The 23,074-nt window shown below is 44.3% G+C and overlaps 2 protein-coding genes across 3 annotated transcripts; both read left to right on the forward strand.

The window, feature by feature from the left end:
- The first annotated feature begins 551 nt into the window (after window positions 1-551).
- Window positions 552-17,611, forward strand: arid1aa (AT-rich interaction domain 1Aa). Of its 2 annotated transcripts, none has more exons than XM_088306147.1 (20): window positions 552-1,770; window positions 4,970-5,185; window positions 5,264-5,836; window positions 5,922-6,029; window positions 8,158-8,398; window positions 8,827-8,916; window positions 8,991-9,161; window positions 9,590-9,890; window positions 9,973-10,118; window positions 10,223-10,308; window positions 10,393-10,602; window positions 10,682-10,886; window positions 10,984-11,137; window positions 11,227-11,396; window positions 11,491-11,674; window positions 12,207-12,332; window positions 12,882-12,978; window positions 13,175-14,018; window positions 14,274-14,404; window positions 14,484-17,611. In XM_088306147.1, the coding sequence occupies exons 1-20, from the start codon at window positions 862-864 to the stop codon at window positions 16,320-16,322; spliced, it is 6,801 nt and encodes a 2,266-aa protein (XP_088162273.1). In that variant the 5' UTR covers window positions 552-861; the 3' UTR covers window positions 16,323-17,611. The 2 variants fall into 2 exon arrangements, with proteins under 2 accessions (XP_088162273.1, XP_088162274.1); XM_088306148.1 differs by having other exon boundaries at window positions 5,922-6,020.
- A 1,254-nt stretch (window positions 17,612-18,865) lies between these two features.
- On the forward strand, window positions 18,866-23,051 carry pigv (phosphatidylinositol glycan anchor biosynthesis, class V). The gene is made up of 3 exons (XM_088306905.1): window positions 18,866-19,083; window positions 20,129-21,295; window positions 22,010-23,051. Exons 1-3 carry the CDS (start codon window positions 19,018-19,020, stop codon window positions 22,295-22,297), a joined length of 1,521 nt encoding a protein of 506 aa, XP_088163031.1. The 5' UTR covers window positions 18,866-19,017; the 3' UTR covers window positions 22,298-23,051.
- Window positions 23,052-23,074: the final 23 nt, after the last annotated feature.

Genomic DNA, 23,074 nt, shown 5'->3' on the forward strand with positions numbered 1-23,074 from the left:
AACAGCCTCCCTTCAATCCTTTTCACCCATGCTGCTAGATAAGGTCCGGCTGACTGTTGGTTCAATGTTATTGGGGTGAGAGCGAGGCAGAGCTGCAGCCTTGACTGCTCCCATCCCCCACACTGCACAGCACTGAGACAGAAAGGGGAGGAGGGAGGGAAAAGAGGGAATGTGCATTGCTCGTCTCTATTGCTGCAAGGCTTCCTCCTTCTACTGTGTGGGTTGCATTAATACAGCAGAAACATAAAACCCAGTGCGTTAAAAAATATTATGAAAGCATTCATATATATGTGGCGATTGAGGAGAAAGTAAGGATACATTCAAACGTGTTTATGAGAAGACTCTACAGATTATTTACACTGTTTCAACAATGTTCACAATGTGTGATCAATTTAAAGTTGTGCGAAATGTGTATGCATATAAAGAGTTTCCTCGTGTAATGTAAAAGATTCGCACTACACAGTAGTGGTGAAAAGACAATGAGGAGCTCGGGGCTCCGGTCCATTCGTGCTTGCAGGGTAAAATCCGGTCCGCGTTTTGCGCCCTCCACTCGGCTCAGTAAAATGGCTGTATCTAACGAAGCCTCGTGTTGGTTGGGCTCGCTCCCTGCCTCTACCCGGGCTCAGTAACATAACTCCCACAACAATTTCTCTCGGTTTTTACGCATTGTATGGAGCGCCAGCCAGCTCTCTAACCCACTCACGGAACCGGAACCAAGGGGTGGCAGCCGGATTCGGTCCGGTTCGCGGGTGGGGATGAATCGGCGCCGGGATAAATGGTTCTAAACAATTATTCATGTTCCATGCTAGCATTTGATTGTGACTGACTCGCCGAGAGAGGGAGAGAGGTGGGGGGTATATCATGGCCGCTCAGGTCGCTAGCGCCGCCACTCTGAACACAAGCCCGCCTTCCGAGCTCAAAAAGCCGGATCGAGAGCCCAAGGAGGACACGGTACCGGGGGAGAAGCAGTCCGAGAAAAAGCAGCCCGGGTTGGAAAGCGAATCGCCGGGCCGGGGGGATCTGCAGGACGGCGCCGACGCTGGAAATGCAGGAGGAGGAGGGGAGCCTGAGATGAAGAACGGGAATGGGAACCCGCCCAGAGCTAACAATAATAACCAGAATGACACCGTTGGACCGGAGGGAAACAATCACCCGGGTATGGTGCACCACCACAACCCCGCTTTCCCTCCACCGTCGTACGGATACAGTCAGCACTACAGTCGGGCCCCTTTTCATCAACATGGCGGACAACAAAGCCCTGGCATGGCAGCTGCTGCGGGTCCGGCCGTTCAACCCGGCAACATCATGGAACCTTACCAACCCAATTCGCACGACTTTTCCAACCACCAGTTTAACAATTACAGCCCGTTCCCGAACAGGACTCCGTATCCGGGCCAGGCGTACGCTATGAACTCGCCTCGCAGTAGCCAGGCGCCGACAGCTGGGGGGCAGCCAGCTAAGCAGCAACCACCAGCGGGAGGACCCACGGCCATGGCTGGATCTTACAATAACCAGAGATATAACATCGGAAACCCGCAGCCTACATCCACACCGACGCTCAATAAGCTCCTGACATCCCCGAGCTCCACACGGGCTTATTCCAACTACCCGTCTAGCGACTACACTAGCCAAGAGGGAGCTAGCAAAGGAGCAGCAGACATGGGCGCTAGCGGTCAGTATGGAGGCAACAATCCGGCTTGGCAACAAAGAAGCCATCACCCGTCGCCTATGAGCCCGGGTAGCGCCGGGCAGCCGCTAGCTAGAAGCCAGGTAAGATCACACTACAACACGAACGCCATGGTTGTTTTTTTCCACGTCTCCTTCCCTCCTCCTAACTAGTTCACAACGTAGTAGGCCAGCCATTGTCTGCTACACTAGTTCGCTAAGACTCTAAAATGGCTGCCTCTCGTGTGTTTGCCCCTCACAGAAGCCCATAAAATAGTCGTTTTTCACTCGGTTCGAGCGATATAAACCGGTACGAGAACGTGGCGCGATGACGAGGGAAGTCGTCGAAAGTGTTCAACGTTGAGTACTTTCGCGAGGCCACGAAGGCCCGACTTTGAGAACACTCGAATCCACATCGAGGGGCAACGGTTCGTTTCAACACCCTTAAGCATTGCCACGCACACCCAGCTAAATGTAAAAAAACAAAACAGTTTGTGCAATTTTATCACAAGATTTCAGTATACATACTGTAACTCGCTGTTTAAGTTGCTTAAAGCCGTTTGTAGAATCTAGACTTGTTAATTTTCCACATTAATTTGGTGGCTATGACGGAAGGAATGCTTTTTACACTCCCAATCAGCCTCGCTGTTCGATAAGTCGCCTCTTGCTTTTTCAGCTTCAAAGACAACCAACTTAAACGTCGTTATAACATGTCACTAAAATGACGTAAATGTTTGCAACGTGACTGCCTATCTGAGTGCGGCTGCGATGCCGAGTTCCACATGCTTATTTGTTGCCCGTAAACGGTCAGAAAGCTCCGGCCACATGAAGCGAGTTGCTGCAAGGCTGCAAGATTGCAGCGTGCAACAGGGATTTGAATTGTGGAGGTAAAAACGGTGCTGTCAAAGCCTGGAGATAGTTGGTCTCGGGTTGACATGCTAGCTCCGTTCTGATTGGCTCCTCAGCCGCAGCTCATGTGGCCATTTATAATTACATGTGATGCAAGGCAACAGTTGCTGATAAGAGGAGTATGGAATCATCTCAGGGTCACCAGAGGTATTACTGCCTGTCGTTTTGGCTACCGCTTTTCTCCCCATACACCCCAAAATTTCGATTCTGATCATTGATGCTATGTGGTTTTAAATTATTACTTAAATGATAATTATACATTAATTATATTTTGTGCCACAATGGGTGATTGGACCCTTACAACACTGGTGAGAAGCAACAAGCTGCTTACATTTTATGTTTTCAACCTGTGCTGATGGCATTCAAACATAAATATGTAAATAGAGAGAGGCAAAGTTAACCATCCTTAATTTAACTTTGAGGAACTTCTGCAGACAAAACGGGTACAATAATTTTACGGAGGAATATGCAGGAAGATATTTTATTATGGAGTGCAGTGAACGTGTTGTCTTGTGCCAGCCTAAAAAACACTCATTTCTGACATTCAAAATATCTTTCTATTCTGAAGAAAAAATACATACAAGTCAGGTGTATTTGTGCATTTATTATTAGATAATTTAGCATTTCTACAGTGTACATAAAACACAGTCTTAATAGCAAAAAAAGCTTTAGGCAGATTAGCAAGATATCAAGATAAGCATTTTATGTAGTTGGTAGGCAAAAATGAATTTGTATTTTTTTAAGTTCAGTCTATCTACGGTAGCATTCGTAAGTTTGGGGTCACCTTTTCCATGAAAACATACTGTTGTACATGTACACCAATTATCAAAAGTTTGTGGGTCATTAAAATATTAGTTTTAACGAAAATGCTTCACTGACAATGTGTAGACTGTATTTGTGGCTAATTCAAGGGCATCATCATTTAAAAAACGGTATTCTTTCAAGACGAGGACGTTTTCAAGTGAGCCCTAGCATTTGAACATTATTGTTTTTCTTGGGTGTTGTGTATGCCTTTTAGCAAGACTATTGTCTTCTTTGCATCTAAGCAAAAACTCCTAACAGTACAGTTGATCTAATCTTCTTTTCTTCTTGCTGTAACTTTAATTAGCATTTTATGTATTCCTCCCGGTTCACAGATTCTAGACGTATTTTCTAAAGTATGGGGGCTATTAAATATTTGCATAATTGTTTTTAAACGCATCGTGTGTGCTTAACAAAAAATAAGCTGCTTTTTATCCCCGCCTGCAAAGATGTGTGCATGTTGCTGCTGTGTCTGGTTGGCATGCCACACAAGTTTGACTCCAAAGAATTTCCCCCCTGTCCCTCCCCCTTTAAGCCAATCAGAAAGCAGTCCACCATCTCTCACCCACCAAGGGAATTTGTCTTATGCAGATTAGCCATGTGCTGCTTTTATTTATTTCAATTCATCACGCCGCATCGGCAAAATGTCACGTAAGGCAGAACATTTGCAAAAAAAATAGGTTGTTAAGAAGATGAGACATTTCCTCCAGTACATTTGGGAATTCTCTTGCTATAATGTCATACGATGGCCGTGCTGGAGGGGAGTTGTTGCATTCTAACCAACCAAATATGTATCGAAATATTATTGCTCTCAGATCTTGAGTAAGTCTGAGCTTGTTCCCTTTTCACTCCTGCCTTGTTGTGAAAGTACTTCCTTAATTTTTGGTGTCATTCATCTGGAGCCAAACTGCCTTCTCCGGGGATAAAAAAATACTTGGATTAGGTTCAAAACAGGAACATAGCTGGGTAATGTTTGTAATTGGCCTGACTGCCCACTATTTGGAAGTAAATATATATAGCACCGTTTACTTGTGAATTTATGATAAAATAAGTGAGGGGAAAAAACATGAGAAATTATTTCAAAAGAATAGTTTTTCCACTTTTTTATTCTTGTCTCTGTCCAGAAGCATATATCAGTGATTCCCAACCAGCATGCCATCAAACAGTGTTGATATCCTCTTAATTTGTCAGAAATGTATTTATTCCTGATAAATATCTGTTTATTCATTAATGCTCATGACGTATAGTGACCAGCAGAAGAGTTAAATGGTTGTTTCCAATACATGGCAGAAAGTTCAATAAACCTGTTGCCTTTCAGACAACGTAATAAGTCAGATTCCTGCTAGTATAATGGCTTGATGTTTAATTACGCTCGCCCGGATTTCACTAAATTTATGAGTAAAATGAGATGAAATCATCATTTCAGCATTCATACTTTCTGTCACCTTTGTTAGGTGTTGTGAGATTTCCTAACTGGTTTAATAAAGACTGGGAAACACCAGCATTTAAAACTCTGCAACATGGTATCTTTCTTAGTGTAACTATGTTGAATTTAATCTTTTTTTGTTGACTTCTTTCCATTCTGGTCTTCTAGCCACCTGGTTCCATGGACCCGATGGTGAAAATGAGAGGGCAACCATATGGTGCCAGTAGCCCGTACAGTCAGCAGTCACAGCAAGGACCTCCAGCAGGGCAGCAGGGCCCTGGATATCCTGGTCAGGGATATGGCCCACCAGGTCCTCAACGGTATCCAGTTGGCATGCAAGGACGAACTCCCGGAAGCATTGGTGGCATGCCCTATGGTCCGCAGGTATACTGCTGTTTTTATCCTGTAATTGAGTTGTTGTCGATATTTTAAGTTGCGCTCACAATTTTTCTTGTGGGCTAGATGGGGTCCTACGGACAGCAGGGGCAGGGAGGATATGCTTCACAGGGCCAGGGCCCGTATTATGGTCAGCCTGGTCAGGGTCCCCACCCAAGCCAGCATCAAACGCCCTATTCTCAGCACCAACCTGGACAACCAGGAGGTCAAGCACCTTACCCGGGGCAACCCCACCAGCCACCACCGTCGGCACCTCACGCCCAGGGAGGGACCCCTTATCAGCAGCCTCATATTGCCCCACAATCCCAGGTTCCACCTCAAGGCCCCGCACAGCCTCAGCCACCGTATTCCCAAGCGTCGGCCCCACAGCCTGGTCAGTCTTCGTACCAGCAGCAGGGACAAGGCGGTCAGACTCCCCAGCAGCCAAGTTCCCAGGCTCCCCCAGGATCACAGGGACAGACCAACTATCCGACATCGGTGCAGCCGCCTCAGCAGCCCCCCTCGCAACAGCAGCAGCAGCCGTCGCAGACACCCCAGCACACACCAGGCCAGTCTGGAGCGTACCCACAGAACCCTCAGCAGCAGCAGCAGCAAGCACAGCAGTCACCTTATCAACGCTTTCCTCCTGCGCAACAACAGGTGCGTCCCTCAGATGAGGATCATCGTGGAAAGCTTTGCTAGAGTCAAAAACATATACATCAGAAAATGTGTTCTCTTGTTTTAGGAGCTATCCCAAGACTCATTTCAGTCCAGTGCACCACCACCATCTTCGCAGCAAAAAGTTGGTCCAGATGACAGTCAGGGCCGTCCCTCCAGCCTTCCGGTCAGTCATGTATGCATCAATGCTAGATTTCTTTCCCCCCTCATTTTTCTTTTGCTTTTCCCTTGTGTAAAAAAATGCTTCTGGGATTTCTTTTTCAAGATACTGCTCCTCATTGATTAGTTTACGGCAAGGGTTCCCAACTCCGGTCCTTGATAGCACCTATCCAACATGTTTTAAATGTCTCCTTCCTCCAGCACACCTGATTCAAATGATCAGCTCATCAGCACTCTTAGCAGAAGCCTGATATTAATCCTTTGTGGCATGTTCTATATGAGATAAATGACAGGGTGATTTTCGCCCTCAAACCTTAATAAGATCCTTTGCATTTGTCCAGTCACAAGATGCACGAGCATTTTTTATATTTTCCTCCCCTCTTCTCATAACTAAATAATCAAATAAGAGTAAGACCTCACATTATAATAGTGTAATTCTACACCAACCATTCTAAATTTTATTTTAAGTGAAAGTTTTCTTTTTTTTTGATACAGCTCTTGTATTGGAGTTCATTTGTGCGGTTTTAAGAAAGTTTTGGCTGAGTGTATATAAATGTACAGGAAGCAGAGGTACGAGAAAGTCACATGTAGAAACCTTGAGGTCTCTGTGGAGAGGAAAAAACAAGCAAGTTGAGTCGCAAGTCGATCCACGACTTGGTTTAAGCAAGTCGTAAGTCAAGTAAAAAAAAAAAAATCATGCTCAGTCGCATTACATAGTGTGAGAAAAGTGTTAAAATAGAGTGATAAGAATGTTTCTTCATCGGTGATACAAGAAAAAGTACATCATTTATGAAAATTAAATAAACATTTGTCTTAAAAAAAAATGAAATGGAAAAACAATTAGCAAAATTCATCTTTTTTCCACACTAACATTTATGAGTGGCACACAGTTAATGTGGTTAATACTGAATTATACTAAATGAGACTAGCTTTAAAAACGACGTTTTTTTCTGGTGCCAATTTGTCTGCAAAAAAATGACCAGGTATGCATGTATTCGACTTATTGATGTCTACGCTTGATTAGCAATCGCTGTTTTGTTGACATCGTTTGAAGATGAGTCTCCATGGTGTCGAATCTGTTGCTTTATTGGCTTCTCGATTGAATGCCGAACCGGCATGATGCATTTGACCAGCTGTTGGTGAATTAAACTGTTGAGCTAACCTAGCTAGCGTAGGTTCACAGAGCGTCAGACAGATGAAAGGAACTTTTGATGTTGCCCCTTATTTTTGAGTTTCAAATTCGAGTTTCAAACTTTGCATGTTACTGTTGTCATTTTCTCAGTTTCATCAGATCAATCATCCATTCCAAAAATGTCTCCCCACCCCTGTTTTTTGTCTCCAGAATTGACTGCTAGCGACACACCACTTAGCTTCTTTTGCATTCAGCCATTGACGTCTATGTTTAGGTTCATAGGAGCTACTTTTGAAACACACATCACTTGACTTTGTTATTGAATTGTGGACGTTAGTGTGGTGGAACGGAGAAGCCAGTCAAAAATGGTTCTGACAGTTTTCATAAGCCATCCTACTCCTATTTACGTTAATTAGCTGTTCCTACATGTTCAGGATCACCTTTTTTTGGAATGGTACCAAACTAGTGTAGATGATTTACCTTTCTGTGGCGTTTGTAATGACGAATGAAGTCGGATGTCATTGTCATCTTCGTTCCGCGCGGTGTCACCATGTCTTTTCCCATCCTATTTTTGCCAATATTATTGACAAAATAATCCATTAATTCAAATGAATGATCCTCGGAGTGGATTCTATCACTGCTGCTGTTAGTTTGCAAATTCACACCAACAAGTTAAGTTGACTTGGTTGCCAGGTGTGCATGAATGAAACAAAAACCCTCTTTATTTTCTTTCTTTCTTGCTTCCCTTCCTAAAAAGGCAAACTGTGTTAAAATGCAGATTTCAACCTATAAACAGGATGTCAAGTAGTTGAAGTCGAAGTCAAGTTGAGTCACTTCGATACCAAGTCAAGTCAGGTCTTTAAACAAGATTTTGGCAAGCAAGTCCTCTAACTAGCAACTCGAGTCTGACTGAAGTCAAGTCATGACTCAAGTCCCCTATCTTTGATAATAAGAGCCAGGTTTACATTCAGAATGTACTCTAATAACTCTGCTCTCCCTCGCATGTTTTTAGGACCTGTCGGGGTCCATTGATGACTTGCCTACTGGTACAGACGGTGCTCTGAGTCCTGGAGTGAGTACGCCGGGTGTTTCGAGCAGCCAGGGCGAGCAAAGCAACCCGGCTCAATCGCCCTTCTCACCTCACACGTCTCCCCACCTGCCGGGCATCCGAGGACCATCGCCTTCCCCGGCCGGCTCCCCGGCCAGTGCCAGTACACCTCGCACTGGACAGCTGTCACCTGCCAACATGCCAGGTGGGTGGTTTTCCTCAGCTCTGAAAAAAAAAAAAACTGCAATAAATCTGTATTCATGATGAATAGAAATGCCATATCTTGACTTATTTTTTTCGTATTTCTTTGATTATGCTTCACTACTTCCTGCTAACTTTGCTTTATGTCAAGAAATTCTGTTGTACATTCATCTCATCTTCATCAAACCTTTTTTCTCCATTGTTTTTGTGTCCGTTTGTGCCTTCCTAGTAAATTAGAAAGACATTGCAGAAAATGTAGAAATGGTTTCGAATACCTGGAGGTGGCTTTTTGTTTTCTTTGCCCCTTAAATTTTCAGGAGGTATGCTTCGTGTTTCCTGGACCTCAATGTTCAGTCATATTAATAATTAAACAAGTAATGATTTTAATTCTGTTGATACGCAGACTAACCTAACTTCAATTTTGTTTTCCAGGCAACCAGATGCCTCCAAGACCATCGAGTGTGCAGTCAGATGGTAGCCTTCACCCCAGCATGAGCCAGTCTCCTCTGGCTCCGGATCGAGGTGCGCTGTGTATCATGAACTATAATTGTGTTTACCATAGATTATTCTGAACGTCTCTTCTCTCCCTATTTTAGGGTTTATGCAGAGAAACCCTCAGATGCCCACTTATGGTTCCCCACAGTCAGCCTCTGCATTGTCACCACGCCAGTCTTCAGGCGGACAAATGCATCCTGTGATGGGTCCATATCAACAAAATAACTCAATGGGTGGATATGGACAACAAGGGGGACAATATGGGCCCCAGGGTGAGTATCTCTCAGAAAGCCTTAAAAAAAAAGAGGCTACCGGTAAAAAAAAAATGTTTTTAATGTTTGTCCACTTACGTTTGTCCTGACATAATGGTGTACCATTTAGAAGTTTGTGTTTTTCATTGGAAAAACCTCCATCCTTCCAGCACACAGGCACAGCATAGCAAGCTATCGCTGCTCCCTCCCTCTAACTCTGTTGGTGCTATTAATAGCTGTGAAGCAGAAAGTCAGCTGACGTAGCAGAGCCTCCTGTCAGTAGAGCTCAGACTGTGACGAAGGCTTGTTGCTCAGGGAACGTAGCTCTCACTGCTAGCACACAGAGAGAAAAGTGTGCCTCACTAAGAAAAAAAAAAATATTTGTACATGTAGTTTTCAAACACAGATTTCGTCCAAGGTCTTGTTCAAAATTATTTCTGATTTCTTAGGTTATCCTCGACAACCCGGCTATGGTAACATGCCCAATGCCAACTACCCTGGGACGGGCATGGGTCCAATGGCAGGTCAAGGTGGGGGACAACCCTATGCTGGCATGCCCCCAGGAAGGATGCCACCGAATCAAATGGGACCGCGTCCTTACGGACCCGCTATGGGCCCCAACATGGGCCCCAACATGGGCAACATGCCGTCCCAGGTTAGCTCAGCGATGTGCCCTCCTCCTGGCATGAACAGAAAACCCCAGGATCCTACAGCCATGCAGCACCCTTCCTCTAACTCATTGCACAACAGGTTGGTTGAATCTCTTGATGACTTATGTTACTTTCAACAATGAATGCATTATTAGACGCTCAGATTGTTCTTCCATATCCAGGATGTCTGGTTATCCCAACATGCCTCCAGGCATGATGGGCTCTGGCCCTCCGTATGGTCCTCCGATGAACAACATGCCTGGAATGATAAACACCCAAGGTGGATCCCCCTATCCCATGGGGCCAAACATGGCCAACAACTCAAGTGGTACATTTTACAAATTGCTTGTGCACTCTAATTGCTTGAGCCTTTTCTTATTTATCGCCCAGTTAATTAATGTTGTTTTTTTTTTTCAACTGAAATGTGTCTAGGTATGGCTCCTAGTCCTGAGATGAACAATAAAATGAACAACAAAGTAGATGGCAGTGGAACACCCAAGCCGGAGCCCAAATCAAAGGTATACTTACAATCGGGTTGGTTTGGTACTGTTTTTGTAAACAAATGCACTAAGCACGCTTACCAATTCTCTCCAACGAAACAGAAATCAAATTCCTCTACGACGACCAATGAGACTATAACGCGTCTGTACGAGTTAGGACCAGAACCTGAACGAAAGATGTGGGTGGATCGTTATTTGGCTTTCATTGAGGAGAAAGCCATGGGCATGACCAACCTCCCTGCCGTGGGACGCAAACCCCTTGACCTCTTCCGGCTGTATATATCAGTAAAAGATATCGGAGGAATGACACAGGTAGTGCATCTTCCCAATTTGAATGTAATTCCGATGGATTTTCTACCTGATTATAATAAAATGTTGACTGTGTCTCCAGGTGAATAAAAACAAGAAATGGCGAGATTTGGCCACATCCCTCAATGTGGGTACATCTAGCAGTGCTGCCAGTTCTTTGAAAAAGCAGTACATCCAGTGTTTGTATGCCTTTGAGTGGAAAATCGAGCGTGGCGAAGACCCCCCTCCTGAGATTTTTACGGATAACAAAAAGAACCAAACCGCAAAGGTCCAGCCCCCATCGCCAGGTTAGCATGACACTCACATTCTCTTTCTAAAAAAACACGCAATTCTCCTTTATTTCCATGTCATTAATCTGTCTGCTTCTCTACTTTCCACCTGAAGCGTCCCTCTGCTCCACAGCCGGGTCAGGCTCTCTGCAGGGCCCTCAGACTCCCCAGTCGACCAGCAGTTCCATGGCCGAGGGTGGAGACTTAAAACCTCCAACCCCAGCCTCCACTCCTCATAGCCAGATGCCCCCCATGCCACCCGGTTCGAGGTGATTTCTCGGAACACGATTGGAAAGCTTCATTTTGACATTTGAATAGGTTGTAAATGTATTCTATCTTTTCCCATGCTCCCACTTAGAAGCAGTGTTAACCTGCAGGACCCCTTTTCTGAAGGAAGCGACCCTTCTTACCCACGTAAGAACATGACACCCAACTCTGCCTATCCGTCTGGCATGAACACCCCTGACATGCAGGGGCGCATGGGCCCCTACGAACCCAACAAGGACCCATTTAGCAACATGAGAAAAGGTGGGTACATTGAATAGGTCATAAAATGCTTCCCTAATTACAACTGCTCGGTTAATTTGCACTAAACGGGATTTAATTCTGAATACATCTTCAGTCGGGGAGCAGTTTCTTCCTGCTAACCAGGGCCCGAACAGCGGGGTGGGCGACCAGCAGCAGCAACCGCCACAACAACAACAGCAGCAGCAGCCACCATTCAACCGAGGACCACCCGGGGCCATGGGCACAATGCCAATGGGGCCCAGACAACAGTATCCTTATGGACCAGGCTATGACAGGAGGTAAGAAATACTGAATGGTATTTAGAATTTTAAAGGTCACTCAACCCATTTAATAATAACCAGAGGCTAATTTCCTTTGTGGGTCGGGAAAAGATATGTAATTAATACTCCGTCTTAAATTGACAAAGGGATTTGCTCTCTTCCCACTCATTTGTTTTAATTACCCCTTAAGTCATTATACTGCTTTGAAAAAGCCTTACAAAATTGTGTGCATCACGTTTTTTTTTAACTTGATGCGTTGATTATATTAGTTTATAAGAGAACAAAAAGTCAAAGAATATTGTTTTATTAGAAATTTTTTAGATTTTTTTAGTTTTTGGTTTTACATCAGAACCTATTTATTGCTGTGTGGTATTTTTTATTTTTTTTTTGGTATCATCTATACAAATCCAATGTTGACTATTCAAGAAGAGTAAAACACAAAAGATGATTTGATAACCATCCATCCATTCTGTATTGTATTTTCATACACATCACCATGTTCTCAAAAATTCCGCTGTTTATGTTTTATGGTGATTATGTTCTTTCCCAGATCTGAGCCAGGAATGGGTCCAGAAGGCAACATGGGATCTGGTGCTTCTCAGCCAAACTCTATGATACCTGCCAATGCCGACACTGGGATGTATTCGCCAAATCGCTTCCCACCACAGCAACCACGGTTAGTTAACGAAATATCTTTAGCTCTAAAACACTACTTTGGAATTTTGAATAACATATTTGCCCCAATTTCATCCTTTATCAACGGGTATAATTTGGTCTGATACATACAAAGGAGTATTATGGTCACATAAAAAAAAAACTACACTACCAGAGTAAAAGTGGCAGTTTTAAGAAAATCACATGTATACTTTTGAGAAAAAAGCTTTGTGTGCCATACATTATTCATCTCCCTGACAAATATTTATTTACTTCCCTCTCTGCTAATGTACATTTACACAGGTCTTTTCTTTCGTCATTGCTTTTTTGCAAATCTCTAAACGGATGACTGCCGTTACTGTTGTAATTTTATGAGTGGAGGACTTTGAAGTGATTGTGTAAACATTGCCTGTGTGGCTTTAATTTGGCATATTACGTTTTTCCAAGACAAACTAAGGTTCACAATTATTATCATGGGATTTGTTTTAAGATAAACACGTCTGGTTGATATTGACATAATTGTACACTTGGATATTGTCATGGCCATGCTGATGTTGAAATGTAATTGCAGACTTGATTCCTATGGTAATCAGTATCCTGGACAGGGAACGCCCCCTACTGGCTCCTACCCTAATCAGCAGCCTGGAATGTATCCACATCAACAGCAGGTAACAAACTGACTGCGCTATGCGAACAGATATCTCTCAGTACACTGAAAACAAACCTAAAAATGCTCATTTGTAACACTTTTCACGCTGTAATAAGAGATAAGTTGCATGTTGGGACTGCGTGCTCTTGTTTCTAAATGCTCAATTTGTCCAAGAATTGTGTCAATTGTTTCACGGAATCTCATTCTATGTGTAGGGCTACAAGCGTCCCGTGGAAGGAGGCTACCCTCCTTCAAAACGTCACGAGTCTGAGTACAGTGGACCTTTCCCAGGGGGACAACCACCACCACCACAGCAGCAACAGCAAGGAGGTGTCCCAGCACCTTCTTCGGGACAACAGGAGCCGTACAATCAATACAGCGGCAGCGGACCTTACCCGGGCTCTGAACGCCGTCCCCCAGGTCCAGGCAATCAGTTCCCATTTCCTTTTGGCCGTGAACGGATGCAGGGAGCGGCCGGGCCCAATTCTCAGCCCACCATGCCCCCTCAGATGATGCAGTCAGGCCCAGAAGGCCCTCAAGGGGGCATGTGGCAGGGCCCACGCGACATGAATTATCAGAACTACCATGGCAGGCAGGGTGGCCCCGGGGGCCCACCCCAGGGATCGGTTTACCCTGGCATGAACCGCTCTGAAGAGATGATGTCGACGGAACAGCGCATGAATCATGACGGCCAGTGGGGTAGTCAAATGGGCCCACGGCAGCCTCCCTATGGTCCCGCAGGGCCAGGTCAACCGATGCCTCGTTCTGTGCAGTCCAACTACCAACCCCCTCAGGGTGTGCAGAACCACATTCCACAAGTATCCAGCCCAGCCTCCATGCCGCGCCCTATGGAGAGTAGGACATCACCAAGTAAATCCCCCTACATGCACGGAGTGATGAAAATGCAAAAGGCCGGCCCTCCTGTGCCTGCGTCACATATAGTGCCCTCTGCTGCGCAGTCACCTTTAATAAGACGGGACATGCCTTTCCCCATGGGCTCTGTCGAAGCTTCCCATCCCGTTCTGAAACCACGTCGCAGACTCACCATGAAAGATATCGGTAAGACCTCCCCGGCTGATTGTTTCTTTTCAATTTTCTGTGTGCAGTTTGCATACATTCTTTGTGCTTCGGTGGCTTTTTCTCATAAATGCATGTTAAGTGAATGACATTTGAAAATTAAATGGTAAATGATTGCTGGCCGTGAATCTCTGCCTCCTGCCCCCAGTCCGTTACACTGCGACCCTACTCATAAGAATAAAAAATGAATCTCAGAAAGTGTTATGTGCTAAATAGTATTTTTTTTTATATACTTAGGAACCCCAGAAGCCTGGCGAGTCATGATGTCATTAAAGTCTGGCCTTTTAGCCGAAAGTACCTGGGCTTTAGATACTATCAACATTCTTCTCTATGATGATGGCAGCATTTCTACCTTTGATCTCAATACGGTGAGACCTTTTCTGCTTTGCCATACTTTTGCCACACTTAGCGATTGTCTAATATTTTGTCCCATTTCTTTCCCATTAGTTGCCTGGCCTACTAGAGTTGGTGGTTGAGTATTTCAGACGTTGCCTCATTGAGATCTTTGGAATTCTGCGGGAATATGAGGTGGGGGACCCTGGCCAGAGGACGCTACTTGACCCCGATGCCTTGAAAGAACTCGTGGATGCCATAGAAGAAGAGGAACCGCATAAAGAAGATATCGATCTAGAGGATGAAGATGATGAGGACGAACGAGACGCAGAAAGGCCACCTCATATAAAACAGGAGGACGAGCATAAGGAATGTTCTGAGTCACGAGAAGGAGATGAGAAGGCCGGCGATGACCGACGGGACAAGGGATCTTCATCTGACAAAAGCGACTCATTGCTGACATCATCGGCACAGGACAGACCCAAACAGGGCAGCAAATTCGATAAGTTCCCTCTGAAGGTGGTACGAAAGAGAGATCCATTTGTTTCTGCACAGACCAACAATCATGGCAAACTGCAGGAGTTCGACAGTGGATTGCTTCACTGGAGTGCCGGAGGAGGAGATTCAACGGAGCACATCCAGACACATTTTGAACCCCGTAAAGACTTCTTGGAACGCCGACAACGAATACCCGTGCCCCAAAGTGTGCTGAAAAGGCGAATCCGTGAAGATTTCCTTGATTATAGTTTGCCAACAGAAGAGGAGAAAAAGAACGGGAATGAAGATGGGTCAAAGGAGACGTCCTCCTCAGGCAAAGCGACCGTCTCAGAGGACAGCCCCGCCCTCAATCATGAGGAGGAGAAGAAATCGCTGTCGAAAACGGCCGAGCAAAGTCACCAGGAGAATAACAGACCCGTTCCGTCTGTTATGAGTGTTTTAACACATCAGGTCAACGCCATCCTGGAGGATGAGCCTCACAGTAAAGATGAAGGGCCACTCGTCTCACTAGCAAACTGGCAGGATTCCTTAGCTCGGCGCTGCGTTTGCATCTCCAACATCATCCGCAGCCTCTCCTTTGTTCCAGGAAATGACCATGAGATGTCCAAACATCCAGGGCTGCTGCTGCTACTGGGACGCCTCATACTGCTCCACCACCGGCACCCTGAACGCAAACAGGCCCCGCTCACCTACGAGAAAGATGAGGATACAGAAGAGGGTACGGGCCAGAGGGATGAATGGTGGTGGGACTGCTTGGAGCTCCTGAGGGAAAACACGCTGGTCACTTTGGCAAATATCTCAGGCCAACTAGACTTATCCATCTACCCCGAGAGCATCTGCCTGCCTCTGTTGGATGGCCTTCTCCACTGGGCGGTCTGCCCTTCAGCGGAAGCGCAGGACCCCTTCCCCACTTTGGGTCCACACAGCGCTTTGTCCCCCCAGAGACTGGTCCTGGAGACCCTGAGCAAGCTAAGCATCCAAGACAACAACGTGGACCTCATCCTGGCCACGCCGCCGTTCAGTCGATTGGAGAAGCTCTACGGGAATCTGGTGCGGCTGGTCGGAGAGAGGAAAGTGGCCGTCTGTAGGGAGATGGCTGTGGTTCTGCTGGCCAACCTGGCCCAAGGTGATACCATGGCAGCCCGGGCCATCGCCATTCACAAAGGCAGCGTGGGCAACTTGCTGGGATTTCTGGAGGATAGTCTGGCAGCCACCCAGTTCCAGCAGAGCCAGAGTTCTTTTGTACACCTACAGGGGATGCACTTCGAGCCCACCAGCCCGGACATGATGAGGCGGGCTGCCCGGGCACTGCACGCGTTAGCCAAGGTGGATGAGAACCACTCAGAGTTCACACTACATGAGTCCCGACTCCTTGACCTTTCTGTGTCTCCCCTCATGAACTCGCTGGTTTCTCACGTTATCTGTGATGTACTCTTTTTGATCGGCCAGTCCTGACAGCTGTAGGGAGCCGTGGCTCCTCATTGCTGGGAGGTGGGGGGGTGTCGGTGGGGGCGTTCTCCCCACTCCCCTTCTTCCTCTGTATCCTGGCTTGTGTGTAACAGGGCAAGGGACGTTTAAAAGTGACTCTTATTTATGAAAACCTTCAGATTCCATTCTCTGGGCCCTCCCCAGGGCATCCTTGCTCCTAGACTGTCATCACAGAGCTGTGCTGGATTACACAACAGAGAGAAGCCACACCAAGGGACACTACTTGCAAAATAAATGCCAACTGGAGAGCAGAGCGCCGTCATAGTTGCAAAACTGTTCTGCACTTGGGGGAAAGGGGGGCGGGGATACTTTTTAATAAATATAAATAAATGAATAAATAAATAGCTGAAAAACAAAAACTGTAACCAAAGTTGCTGTCTCGTTTACAGTGAGTTTGGGAGACGCAGTGTGCCCTAAGCTCTCCCCTGGAGGGCACAATGAGTCTGTAACTGGTTGACGTTCAGAGGTGAAAGCAGACTGACAAAGTGGCCTACTGGTTCTAGTTGCTGTAGTTGGATTATCACCGGGCAGCCAAACGCTGTCAATAGACACCTTCACCGGGGAGGCCTGTGCAGTGTGCAGTAGATTGTAGGACATTTTCTGTACCGTACTGCTCTTGAGTGACAGCAGTCCGTTTCACACAGAAGCGAACGACGCAGCGCGACTAGAGTTTGGAGGTCATTATAGTTTGGTGTTAAACAGAAAATGGCTTTCTTCCCCAAAGTATCAAGAACACCCTTACCTCCTCTTATCCCGTGATTGTATGAATACCCTTATGAAAAGAAATCACCTCTTAGGACTGGTTTTCAACTTCAAATACAGCTTTGCTGTGGTGTGTATATATATATATATATATATATATATATATAATGTTGTACATTACACTTCTTTCTGTGTCTGTCTGTCTGTGTCACTATTCTCACACGTATTATTGGTGAGGGATGGAGGCCGACAGAAACCTCCACTTCCTGCTGATTATACCCGCACCTCTGGTCTCCCCAAAGCTCTGTAGTGCAACAGACACAGCTCCGACCTGTTGTTTCCTGGTACAACACAAACTAGATGAAGTACACATTTGACAATTTTTCTTCAATCATGGATTCTTCATATTTGTATTTCAGACTATGTAGCTAAGACATGTAAATTCCCCCTTCTCCCTTTTTTGGCTCAATGAATATCATTTATTCAGTATGAAATCTTTATACTATATGTTCCACGTGGTAAGAATAAATGTACATTAAATCTTCCTAAGCTGTTTCATGTCTTGTCTTCCCTTTATTCCCTCTTTGGACAGCAATCCTTGACGTCATTGTTTTAACACAGACATTTGTGAACCTCAAAGCCTTAAACCACTACACATGTGAAATGTGCTAGCAATGTGTTTAAAAATGGCAGAAGCAGTCTTTGTATTAGTGCTTACACAAACTACCTAAACAAAATTAATGTAAAAAAAAATATTCAAACAAGTTAAACATTTCTTGTCAATTTTTGGATTATATTATTTTAGAATAATGTTCCTTTAGTGCAAACCAATAAAAGGTGAACACTAACATTTTAAACAAGACATGCTTTCCCTAACAGGATTAATGAATAATTTCATCTATTAATCTATATATAGAAATTAACCCTTGCGATCCAAAGCATACCACATCAGCTTTTGAAATTTCTGACACAACTTCTAGGTTTTGTGACTAAATAAGACATTTCTGACATGTCTGTGGAATATGTTCCAGGGATGCTGTCTAGATGGAAAAGAACAATAAACTATCCAAAGCATACCACACCAATCTTACTAGCTATCTATAACCAAACATGTCTTGGTACATGTGATGGCATAAAAAAGGGCAATGCTTCAGGTAGTGCAGAGCACCACGGAGAAGAATATCATTATCCAAAGCATACTCAACATCTATATGGAAAGTAAATAGAAAATATCTTCGTGGAAAGGAACATCTCATCACCCAAAGCAGAGCATCTCGCTATCCATCTTCATGACTGTTTTGGGTTAGTAGCGTAGTACACAGCGCCACATGCTGTGTGAAAACAGAATTACTCGTGACGTTATCACAACGGTTAAAGTTTTACGCGTCGGAGGTCAGTCGAACAAACATACATACACACATGAACACATCTTAATAATCATTATTCTTAAGGTATTCTACTTTTTAAAGAACATACACATTATACATGTATAACGCCGCCTTTTTGGGTGTGGAAAAGTGGAGATGGCCGAAAAATTTGTCACCACAGCGACAGCGTCACACAACATTTTAAAGTGTGGAAATGGGCGAGTACTTGTCATTAACTTTGGGCACTTTGTTAGATGTCACTTTAGAAAAGTTAAGTCCGTTGATTTATATAAGTTTACGAGGAAGCTGCCACGTCCAATATGGCGGAGATATTGACGTGACGTAACAACCTGCCAACTCGCCCGTTATACACGTCTATGTTTCCATCGCTATGATCGCTGAACACTTTAGTTTGAATGGCATATTTTTTAGCACCGGAAGTGAATTTAGTAAGGGTCGAAGGTGGCGTTAGACATAAAGGCTGACTCCTTCGCGTGTGTATTTATATTTTTTTTTTAATATGAAATGCTGACAATCCGGTGCCAGTAGTCCCTGACAATGATACGTTCCATCAAAACAAGCTTTTTCTGACTATGATGGATTACCGACCTGTGTTGGAGTTCGCTACATTCACCAGAGCTGCCTCGTTGTTTTTGCAGGTACTAGTATTGGTCTTTTGTAGTCAAGCTATTGTATGAATGTTTTTAATGAGCCACAAGCTTACATATTTTACTATTTTTGCTAGCGAAATAAAGAGGGATACCTTAAAGCAGTTTTCACCGGGGCGGGCCAATTTATATGGAAAGCGCTTTGTTCTAGCTCCAGCTGTAGTGAAATGCGCTGTATAAATAAAGTTGTATTGTATTGTATCAAATCAAAATTTAGGTACAGATGCCTGGCCCAGGTCACTCTCAGATGAGGTCAAATGTTTTTAAAATTGTATATTTTCCTAATAATTAGTTTTAAATGGTAATTGTGTACCAAACTTCGAGCAACTAATCAATTGTTTCTATGAAATCACAGCTCTAAAATCTCCTTTGAAAATATATATTTGCGCTAATAAAAAATGATAAAATTCCAATGGCACAGATTTATAGTGACTGGAAGAACAATTAAATGCTCTTCCGTTATAGTTCTATCAGAAAGTAAATAAGCCTGTGTGGTCACCTGTTGCCATTTCTACAACAAAATATTTTATGTGTGTGACTTAAAGGAAGTATGTTGAAGTGATTGAGCTCATCTGGGTTAGTGGAAGTTAGGCAAAGTCATTGCCACGTATGTATTTTTCTTTTTCAAAATAGAATAATCTACTAGCCCATTTTTAGGGGTATGTTGTCAGATGAGTTTGGATTTATTTTAAACTGCTTTAAGATGTGTTTTAATATATTTTGCGATACCCTGCGATTGGGTGCCAACCAGTTCAGGGTGTACCCTGCCCACTGCCCATAGAAAACTGGGATAGATCGGCTCAAGCACGCCCACGACCCTTGTGAGGATAATTATGGATTATGGATGCATGGATACTTTGAGATATTCTAAACATTTTTAGGACAAGGCGTTCTTTTTTTTTTCCCTCAAATATATTTACTATTTGCAAGTGATAGGGAGTTAGCCTTGTTGGGGTTGGTTACCGTAAATGTGAATGTTTTGTTTCACTGTGTAGTTAATGGTTCATTTATATAACACTTGAACTTCTTCCATCAGGCTCTCTTGAACGCTGCCATCCCTGACCACGATGCTGATGTGTTCAGGCCCCCACGGACAGAAGAGCCTCTGTACTTGGACTCCGCCGTGGAGTGGTTATTTGGTGGTCTCGGCCACTGGGATGCCGAGCATTTCCTCTTCATCGCTGAGAGAGGATACCTCTACGAGCACAACTTTGCTTTTTTCCCTCTTTTCCCCATCATCCTGCGCGGTCTGGCCGACATGTTGCTGTGGCCCTTGGGCAGCTGTTTGAGCGTGCGAGGCCGTTTGCTGGTGGCGGTCGCTCTTGGGAACAGCATATTCTTCCTATTGAGCGTGGTGGCCTTGCACGCGCTCAGTCGGGTGGTTATGCAGGACAGGCGCCTCGCCCTGCTTTCCACCTTCCTTTACTGCATGACGCCTGCCAATGTTTTCATGACCGCTGGCTATGCAGAGACTCTGTTTGCCGCACTCACATTTGGGGGTCTGTTCCTTCTGGAAAAGGGGTTCATCCTTCGAGCCTGCCTGGCCTTCAGTATAGCCTCAGCGGCGCGATCGAACGGCCTGGTTAATATTGGCTTTCTTTTGTATCTTCCATGTGTATATGCCATCTCCCAGATCCGTTTATACCGTTCAATTGCAACCGGCCAAAGGAAGATCTTCTACTACATTTGGGTCATCGTCCGCCTCCTGCTCACCTCTCTGCTAGGAACAGCAGTCATTGCCCTCCCCTTCTGCACTTTTCAGTACTACGGCTATAGAACTTTTTGTACACCGACAGCCTCCATAGACCGCATCCCAATAGCTCTGGTCTCCTTAGCTGAGCAAAAAGGCTACCGTATTGCAGATGAAAATAGTCCTCCACCTCTTTGGTGCATGAGACCTCTCCCCGTAATTTATTCCCATATTCAGGATGTGTACTGGAACGTGGGCTTCCTCCGTTACTTTGAACTGAGACAAATACCCAACTTCCTCCTTGCTTTACCCATGGCAACTTTGGGTGTAATGGCAGCTTATGCTTATTTCCAAGCAAACCCAGAACTGTGTTTCAGACTTGGACTTTGGGAGGCACATTCGAAGAAAGGCCTCGACAAACCACTACCAGGATTTTTAAACCCCAGGGTTTTTGTGTATGTTGTGCATTCCACGGTTCTCCTGGTGTTTGGAACCTTGTGCATGCATGTGCAGGTGAGAATATAAAAAAGATTCAACCCCTGTTTATCGCAGGGGGGATGCATTCCAGACTGACCCGTGATACAGCGGACTTTTTAAGGATATTGTAAATCTATTTGAACCACCACTATTCAGAACACCCCAAAAATATTCATCCTTGTTGACCCAATGACATATTGTTAAAGAGAGCAATATATTCTGAACAATTAAACCTATTCAATAATTTGTAAACTATAACAGAGCCCAGAGGGAACTCGCCAATAGTAAGGATTTGTGAAATATGAACTGACCAAATTTGGACGTAGGAGGTTTCCGGCTGACACCAGTGATAAATAAAATGCGTAGAAAATACTGTAGATATTGCAGTGTCTGTGTGCTGTAAGTGGGGACGACTGCATGTGTGTCTTGGTGCTGCAGAGGCTATGCGCGTTTATTACAAGCTGTTTGTCACACCCAATTGAAATTAAGTGTAAAAATGACACAAAACAATAGTCAATTGTTGAACCAAACAATATAATTTCCACCAAGTTAATGCTAATATATAATATCAAAGGCCATAAAGGGCCACACAGGGAGTGTCATCTGCTCTGTGGAATTTAAAAAATAGTCTTGCTTATAGTTGGGGTCCTTCTCTGACTCCTTTTCTTGCCGTTAACTTTGTCCCAGTACACCCAGTTAAACCCTTTCTCAAAAAGATGACTGAAAAAATCTTGTCCTGTATGTTTCCAGGTTCTAACCCGATTCATGGCCTCCTCGTCTCCCGTGCCCTTCTGGATCAGCGCTCACCTGCTTCTCCTCAATGAGCCGCTTCTTCACCGAAGGAAAACATCAACGCCCAACGTTCAGCTGAAGAACCCTGCCAAAAACGGATGCAAGCACACGCCTCAAAATCCCGTCATTGCATTGATACCGCACATCAAATTGTGCTCTCCCACCACCAAAAGCATTCTGGGCTACTTCCTTTCGTACTGGCTGCTTGGCCTGGCAATGCATTGTAATTGTCTGCCATGGACTTGAGTCTATGCCTGAAGAATGCCATGTCAGTAGACTACTATTTTTAATAATGCACTGTTGCATAATAAAAACAAGAACATTACAAGTGACTTTGTCATGAAAATGACAAAAACCAAACAGCATGAAAAATGCTGTGCCTCGTTTTGGTTCTACAAAGAACTGTCAGTAGATGTGTTAATGTAACAATTACTAGCGACGGGCAATTGACTAAATCACCTTGAGAAAATGAACAATCAGTTTATTGATTGTTCTTTTTTAAAAAAATATATTTTTAGTAGAATGGGAGAATCTGTGGATGTTCTGAGGTCCTGTTTCTATGCTGATGTTTTGACGAGATTAATGTCATATAGATTATGACATGCTGTACCTCTTTAGGTCTGAACCTTGTTTGTTGGTTGTTTTCATTAGTCCACTCATTATTGCCTCTGTTGAATGAAGACTTATTACTATTTATCAACTATCAATTCCACTTCTACTGAATTCTCAGTGATCAATAATCATGCCCTTCCCAAACATTTAGTGACTTTTACTTGTTCATCTTAGTTATGTGTCTTTGTAGTTAACGTAAATGAGCAGCGTGGACATGAAACTTGAATGTTTACTTTGTATTTATCTTTTTAGTCCCACTGGTATAAATGTGGGGAAAATGCATTTTGTCACTGACTACGTTTATTTAATATTCATTTGTTAACTGTATCCATTTTGAATGTGAATGGAAAATACGGAATTAAATGGCATGCATTCTCTGAAACAATTGCGTTCGATGAATTCATGCGTTCA

The sequence above is a fragment of the Idiotropiscis lumnitzeri genome, chromosome 10, assembly GCF_059441095.1.
Source record: "Idiotropiscis lumnitzeri isolate Australia: NSW breed Sydney's pygmy pipehorse chromosome 10, RoL_Ilum_1.0, whole genome shotgun sequence".
Taxonomy (NCBI): domain Eukaryota; kingdom Metazoa; phylum Chordata; class Actinopteri; order Syngnathiformes; family Syngnathidae; genus Idiotropiscis; species Idiotropiscis lumnitzeri.